At 45.6% G+C, this 7,763-nt stretch overlaps 1 protein-coding gene and 1 long non-coding RNA gene across 2 annotated transcripts; both read right to left on the bottom strand.

Annotated features, from left to right (window-relative positions):
• Window positions 1–1,867: 1,867 nt before the first annotated feature.
• On the bottom strand, window positions 1,868–2,699 carry LOC125512509. Its single transcript, XR_007285402.1, has 2 exons — window positions 2,494–2,699; window positions 1,868–2,426 (listed from the first exon to the last, which is right to left on the bottom strand). It is a non-coding gene; the product is annotated as an uncharacterized LOC125512509 (long non-coding RNA).
• A 1,364-nt stretch (window positions 2,700–4,063) lies between these two features.
• On the bottom strand, window positions 4,064–6,061 carry LOC125514529 (probable peroxygenase 5). Its single transcript, XM_048679867.1, has 6 exons — window positions 5,866–6,061; window positions 5,637–5,759; window positions 5,409–5,494; window positions 4,726–4,817; window positions 4,517–4,642; window positions 4,064–4,424 (listed from the first exon to the last, which is right to left on the bottom strand). Exons 1-6 carry the CDS (start codon window positions 5,957–5,959, stop codon window positions 4,265–4,267), a joined length of 681 nt encoding a protein of 226 aa, XP_048535824.1. The 5' UTR covers window positions 5,960–6,061; the 3' UTR covers window positions 4,064–4,264.
• Window positions 6,062–7,763: the final 1,702 nt, after the last annotated feature.

The raw sequence follows: 7,763 nt of genomic DNA, 5'->3' as shown, positions 1-7,763 counted from the left end.
CGTATGTTAAAGCATGTGTCATTGCCATGTGTGAACTTGATCCTGTAGGTGTGCTTGCAGTCACATGGAGCCAACCAGTTACTTGCAAATGCATATGAATGAAGAAGAGTTTGGCACACCCAAAAAGAATGCAGCCATATCCCTAGCTGTAAGTTTGATTAGTTTGTACTACCTTACAACTAATCCTTTATTGATCTATGTGTGAATGTGGTGGTCACAATTTATTCTTGATGTTGCAGTTTTTGTCTTTTACACCTGAATGTGATGAGAACTTGAAGCCTAAAGTAGGTATGGCATTTGAAGGACTCGAGGCAGTGGAGAAGTTCTACAAGGCATATGCACATAATGCGGGTTTTGGAGTTCGTATCAGACAACAGAAAAAGACTGAGAATAAGGTGGTACGAACTAAGTGCTTTATGAGTAATAGGGAAGGATTCAAGTCGAAAGATAGTAAGGAGGTCGATGACTCCTCGAGGAAAAAGCGTAAGCAGGCCAACACACGATATGGTTGTGATGCACACATCTTTGTTAGACTTTCTGGGGAGAACAACCTACAAAAACTAAGGCATAACTATTGATTCCTTATTGTTAAAAAATAATATGACTAACAAAAATAAATTCTTTGCAGGGAGAGTGTTTTTGATGAACAAGGAAATTTACTAGAAGAAAAACCCACTGATGCATTGGATGCGGCCACAAGAGAGAAGATTTCATCTATACGTAATAACATGGAAGATATGATTCAGAAGGCGAAGCACTCAGATGTACTCCCTCCGTGCCACGACGAGTAATTTGGAACGGAGGGAGTAGGCATGGACTTCTTAACATCAAGTGTGTTGAACATTGAGGTCCCTCTAGACCAAATGGTTCCTGCAACTACCAAAAGCACAAGGCAAGAGGAATATGAGGCTTTTATTGGTTGCAATATTCCTACTGAAGTTCATATACATCCACCCACTGATGTTCATACGGTGGGGAGATGCAAAAGAATAAAGAGCGGAAAGGAGACCAAGGAGGATAGTCGAAAAAAGAAGGACAAAGAAGTAAAGGCAAGGGTAGCACGCTTGTGCAAGACATGCAAGCAAATAGTATTTCATGATAGTCGCAATTGTCCAAGCAAAGGGAAAAGGGGCCTGATTGTGGAAGATATGCAACTAAATGGTGCTTGCTGATGCCAAATTTTGCGATGCAAAGAATGATTTTATATATGTTATGATTTAGCCTTTGATGTACAGGAACCATGTAATGGACGGGGATTTGCACTATGTTAAATCAAATTTGACTTGATTTATAATTTTTTATGATTATCAAATTACTACATTATATGAACATCAGTAGGGCGATGATTGTCAAATTTTCATCATGTTAAATAAATTCTTTGCTCAGACCTGCATCATACCGGAGCAGAAAATACAGTTTGTCAATATACTTGTTATACATGATCAATCAAGAACTACAGTAAATGTTCAGGAAACTTTGGATATGGACTTGTTTTTATAGCCTTTTTTATCTTAAAACTGATTACGGCCATTCTAGGCCACTTCTGGTAATTCAGAAGATTTTCTGAATAAGTCACTGATTTTGTTCAACACATATGGAGCTTAGTCACTGAACTTTGTGAATGTCCAGGATATTTTGGATAGTGACTTGCTGCTTATAGCTTAGATATCAAAACTAGACAAAGCCATCCCAACCCTCTTCTGCAACTCAAAATCTTTGCTGAACAATATATGGTTTGACCACATGACTGAGAAGATCACTGATTTTTTTTCAGCACTTCAGTTCGTAACTGAACTAGTCACTGAATTCTGTGGCAACAGCATACATGGTTTTGAGCAAGGGAAAAGCTCAACGAAAGCCTCTGATCTGAACAAGCTTGGTAAGGCATATCACGTATTGGTAAGGAATCTAGAAAAGATTAGAAACACATACAAGCAGCTCACACGATGTCATTTATTTAGGTGCAAATACTGATACAGTTTACTCATATGAGCATAGCACCGGTACATTTTGTACAGGCTACAGGTTACAGCTACAACTTCCTATGGACGAGAGGCTGCAGCTTCCTATGTAATAGGAATCATCGCCCGCGGAGGAGGCCATCCAAGGCGGCGTTGGCGCCTCATCGTTCCGCATCATCACCGCCGTAGAAGGTCGTCGGTTGTCATGGCTTCGCCGTCGAGACGGCCGGCCGGCCGGCCGGGTCTAAGGACCGTCGAGCCATTGTTGTCGCTACTTGATTGCCGCCGCTAGAGAAGTTCAAGGGAATCATCCATGCGTTGCCGTGGTACTTGGCCTTCGGATTGAGATTCGATTTGGGGGCCGATGCGAGAGATCTGGCAAGGAAGGATTTCGGTCAGGAGTCGCACGACGCACAACTTGGAGCTTTGGGTTGGGGATGATGGATCAGAGAATTAGGGGGGTTTCTGCAAACGAAAATATTTCTTAAGTTAGAAAGCGGGCGGGTGAGTGCAAAAATCCACTTCACTGCACCTGGAGCCGTCACCATCGCTGGAGAAAAGACCGTCACCATTGCCAACTTATAGAGCTCGTACCGCCGATGCTAGCTCCTCCTTGATGCGCTCCGGGTACAGGCGGCGGAGCTCCACCATGTACTTGTCGGTGTGCTCCGCATCGAGGTGCTCGCGGGCATCCCGGTCTTCCCGCAGCTCGCGTGCGGAGGCCGGGAGGGGGGGGGGGGGGGGGGGGGGGGGGGGGGGGGGGGGCAAATCCGGCAAGGCGGGGGTGCTGAAGGGTAAGTTAAGTTGTCCTTTTGCGCCGTAGAGGCGCACTTACAGGTTCGATTAGGTGCGGTTTAGAAAAAATTTGATCCTTTGAAACTTCATAGGGGATCGGTTAGAGACGTTCTAACCCTTCTAGTGCCACTGGGGCGTGAAATACCGAAATACTCACTCCATGTCAAAATATAAGACATTTTCTAACACTAAAACATGATATATTTCGATATGGAGGGAGCGTGTGCAAAGCATCTTGAAAATGAAAGACGAGTTGAGGACAGACCTATGCGCACGGACTGTACTATCGTATTAGAGCGATGGAATCTGCAGTTCTCTTAAAAGGTCTCGTTCGTACCATTTTAATCTACTGTTACTTTGGTTCGCCTCATCGGGTGGACACCGGAGAGTCCACAACCACTCCACCTGCTGGCATGATTAGCACCCACCCAGGGGCTCGTGTCGCCGGCGTCGACAGTCGCGAGTTTCCACCTAATACCGTCAGACGAGCCAGCGCCGACGACGATTAAGATACCGCTGAGCAGAATATCTAAACAGTCAGTCTCAGCGTACAGACAATGAAACAAGGGGAACAAATAAACAGCGCGACGGAACCTTTGTGAGCAGGCAAAGGATGCACGGGCAGATAACGCTGACAGCGACATACTAGCTCGCTGGCCCCGTTGATTCCAGCGAATTAATAAAACGGGGTTGATTGCAACAAGGAGGACACGGACAAAACATCACGGGCAAGACAAAGAGAGGCGTCAAATGGGAGTAGGATGTTTTTTTTTACCCCAATAGCCAGTGAACGTTGCTGGGAGGGATGACATTTACGAACAATTTTGATGGCAATTTTAGTTAGTGAGCATGACAATTCTGCTACAGTTCAGCTGTTTTATTAGAAAACTGCCGTGCTTGCAAACGAAAATCGTCGGCCTTGCTCATCCTCGCCACAACTAAAGTTGCTTCAAAACATTCGCAGATTATAGTTACCAGTTTTTTCTGAGGGTTAGTTTAGGGAGCTTTATTCAGGCATCACAGCCCAACTAAGGAGCAGGAGCAAGTCAGTCGTGTACGCATAATGAAACCATATATCCACAGGACACAAACAAGAGGAACATCGGTCCCATCCCACGATTCCGTTCACAAGCGTTCACACCCGTTCACACTGCCTATTTTTCTAACATTCATTCAGCAGATATAGTAGTACTACTGTCTGTAGCTATGTGGCGACAGACCGTGACGGCGTGACGCGACGAGCCAATCACACCGGATAAGTAATTTGGACTAGTACTACTCCCTCCGTCACAGTTTAGAAGGCACAGTTAAATTTGCATGCGTTTTCACAATAGATAAAGTTTAGGGCGTATTGCATTTATTTCTAGTAGCTAATTAGTACTCCGATGTACTATTTCTATATGTATGGGTAATGTGAATGCTATTTTTTAACCCATCTCACAACCATTCACAACCAATAGATAACCACCTAGGTTCCAGCACACACACACCGTGACGGCGTGCCACGATCATGCCTGGGTTTCTTCTAGCGAGGATGCCCTCCGCTCCTGCACCACCCTGGCGAAGAGGCTGCCGTCGTAGACGCCCCTGGCGGCGTCCTTGCGGAGGAGCCCGTCCTCGTCCTTGCCGATGCTATACAGCAGCTTCCACTCCGCCGACGCGCCCGCCCTGCATACGTTGTTTTGCTTGCCGCGTCAGGAGGTCTGAAAATTACGTGCAGGATGGATAACATAACAGGAGAGGCCGTAGACCGCGCGTACCATCCCGCGTAGTCGCTGGGCTGCCGGTTCGCGGCGATCAGCTCGTCCACCTCCGCGGACGTTAGGGCGTCCGGCACCGTCTTGCCGTGCTTGGCGAACGCCGCATCGAACTTGTCCGGAACGAACCTGCAATGGTTAATTACGCATCAGTAGCGAATCACCATGCGCAAGTTGGAGCAGACGAAGTGGTTGGCGTGTGCTTTTACTACCTTCCTTGGGAGTCATACGCGCCTGAGTCGCTCCCGTGGATGCCCTTGTGGATGTTCTCGATGTAGATGGACATGCGCGCCGTGTCATTTTCCTGCACGAATTTCACAGCCCTTTATACAATAGTAACTTGCTTGCTCTTTGGACAAAGAATGAAGGTGTGCTAAGACCTGCTCAGTTTCTTTGATTTGAAACATCATAGTGATCACAGAGTACCGCACTAGTAGCTAGTCATGCCCACGACTTAATAAAAAAAGAAGTAATGCCCACATCTGACGCTTGTGCTGTCAAAATCTGAAACCAGGCATCCCTCTAAATTATACCGCACTACTACATTTCATGATTTTGACACTCATCACTTGTCAGACCCGGGATCGCGTATCTATGCACTCGCAGGAAAATACTACTGAGAATTGAATTTCTATCAAGACTTGAAGAAAGCACAGTAAAAGGTGCTAAATGTTCCACAGAACAAAACTTTGTGGCTCAGGTAGCTAGCCTAACATACCAGAGCACTGAATAATCAGCTCGAAACCGCAGACAAAATGAAGCGTTCTAATCTAGCGTTGCCTTCTCTTCTCAGGGAAGCAAGGGAATGTTGCAGCCACAAGCTAACAGTAACCAGGATCCTTAAACTTAACACAGAAGAAAACTCCGACATAAGAATTCTCTGTCGAAGGATTACCGGTCTGGTCTGGGGGCCAAGGACGCCATTGATGAAGGTGGCACTCAAGGTGGACGAAGCAAATCCAAATCCGAGGGCCCGAAACGCTGGTATGCAAGGAGGGTAATTGCACGTGAGACAGAATCAACAAACAACAACCGGAGAACCACTGGGAGAAATCTCTCTGAAAGACTGAAACAGAACGCAGGTAACAAAAGCAGAAAGCGAATGGGGAAAAAATTCGCTCACCTGCGTACGTCTCGGAGAAGGTGACGACGCCGTCCTTGTCGCGGTCGAAGAAGGCCGCGTGCTTCTGCAGCGCCGTCATGCCGCCGGCGCCCGAATCGTCGCCGTACCCCGACGCCTGGCCCCCTGTCCGGCCGGAATCAAGAAGAGGAAGGACGACGGATATCAGCAAAGCGCGCAAGCCGCGACGAAATGGACAGCAGAGCAGAGCAGAGCCAGCCTTATTCATTACCTAGGAACATGGGGAACAGGAGCAGCAGGGACAAGGCCGCCGCCGCCGTCGCCGCCGCCGGGGAGGACGACGCCCGTCGCGGTCTTGCGTCCATCTCGAGGGATTTCTTCCGCCTCGCTCGCTCGCTCTTTGACTGCTGTCCCCTCTCTTCTCTGTGTATTTGCCGCGGCTCGCGTGGTGTGCACAGGTGTCTCGGCGTCCGCCGTCCGTATATGTAGGATCGCGGTTTTGCGCAGTGTGAGTGGTTGGGCAGTTTCGCGATCGCACGTTTCCGCAAGAGGAGACGCGCACTCCTCAGATACGTGTCCTAGGCTCGGACCGTGCCTCCTGCCCGGAAAACATTTTTCTTGATCCAAATTATTCTGCCATGTCTCATCGTTTATTATTAGCACAAGTTAATCTAAATTGTTTGTTTAATTTGTTCTGTACGCGTGATGATGCAGAGGCCAGGGCAATTCCTTTTTAACCAGAAACAACTAATATTATAATCATTTATTTCAACATGACAATGGGTACCCGAATCCAACGAACCCGGCGGGTAAAAACCCTATTAGGGTAAGGGTTTAGGACAAATAAATACCCATGAGTTTATAAATGAGAAAAAATTATACCCATCGGGTAAACTGGGTATGGGTATGGGAATGCAATATCCATACCCGCGGACCCGCATACCCATATATTAATTTCTTCTAACAGCGGGCTTCATGTGTTCACTAAAGGAACCTAGTCATTGTATCCTAGGCTAACGCAACCGCTAGCGTCGATCCAAAATCCTCTCCCCTGACGCATGTGCATGATCTTGTTTAAATGTGTTAATCTTGTTTTGTGAACTAACGGTTTTGTTAATCTTATTACATAGTCTCCTTCGGTTGACTATTTTGAATTAGGGGATGCAGAAGTACCTTCAATAAAAGAAAATTGTGTCTGTCTTGTAACTGAAAAATAATAATAGGCGTGAATGCTTCTTAAAAGTTCATGTACAGGCTACTCACCCATGTATATAATTGGACATTGTTTAGTGCCATCTATTTCGTGCTTATTGCTATCCATTTCTGAAAATCAATATCATTCTTTTTATTTCATGGCGCAACAAATCATCATCTATATGTGCTCAAATGCTAAAATGTGGTATATATGTACTGAAATGTTGAAGACTACATGCTGAAAATGTTGCGTATATATGTGTAAATGTTGAAAAACTACATGATGAAGTGTGAATTGGGTAAGGTCATCGAGATGGGTATTTTTTACCCGCGGGTATTACCTGCACCCGACCGGGTACAGGTATGGGAACAATTTGAAACCCGAGGTGCGGGTTTGGGTATGGATATGGACAAAAAATAATGAGACATGTACGGGTTTGGGCTACCATTACCTGCACCCGAACCCGGCGGTGCCATGTTGACGTTTATTAGAGCATTAATATGATGTAAAGTGCTTAGGAAGATGCTTCGAGAACTAAACCAGGTTTTTAGGTACACGGCGCAGAACTACTATGAATACTTATTTGTATAGCAGATGTGTCTAATTAAGCACATGGATTATACCAATAGACACTATTGTAAGTAAAAAATGCTACTCCCTCCTCTCCTGTTTACAGGGTTCAAATATGAAATCTCATCAATCAAGTCGGATGCTAGTGAAGGAATATACTCAAATTAAACTAATACATTAATTTGAATTAATTGCAGTGCATGCATGCTTGGCCACTACTAGATGAGTAGGAACATTACATGCATTTGTGAGTTTCTTTCTAATTCTTGCATGCAAAGATTTAATGCGCCTTGAAATCTCAATAAAAGATGAAGATAAGTCAAACCGCCAAAAATATATGAAGATAAACCCTTTAAATCGAAAAAAATTCAGATAAGCCATCTAAACCAGAAAGAAGGGAGCGT

The sequence above is a fragment of the Triticum urartu genome, chromosome 6, assembly GCF_003073215.2.
Source record: "Triticum urartu cultivar G1812 chromosome 6, Tu2.1, whole genome shotgun sequence".
Classification (NCBI taxonomy): Eukaryota; Viridiplantae; Streptophyta; class Magnoliopsida; order Poales; family Poaceae; genus Triticum; species Triticum urartu.
This window is presented reverse-complemented; position numbering and strand designations above follow the sequence as displayed.

What these genes read in the sequence shown, in the direction of transcription:
- LOC125514529 (XM_048679867.1), bottom strand. Translation starts at nt 5,959, where the DNA reads ATGGACGCAAGACCGCGACGGGCGTCGTCCTCCCCGGCGGCGGCGACG. An exon ending in CTTCTCCGAGACGTACGCAG is followed by an intron (nt 5,495 to 5,636) that starts GTGAGCGAATTT and finishes CTTGCATACCAG; the next exon opens with CGTTTCGGGCCCTCGGATTT. An exon ending in TTGGCCCCCAGACCAGACCG is followed by an intron (nt 4,818 to 5,408) that starts GTAATCCTTCGA and finishes AAATTCGTGCAG; the next exon opens with GAAAATGACACGGCGCGCAT.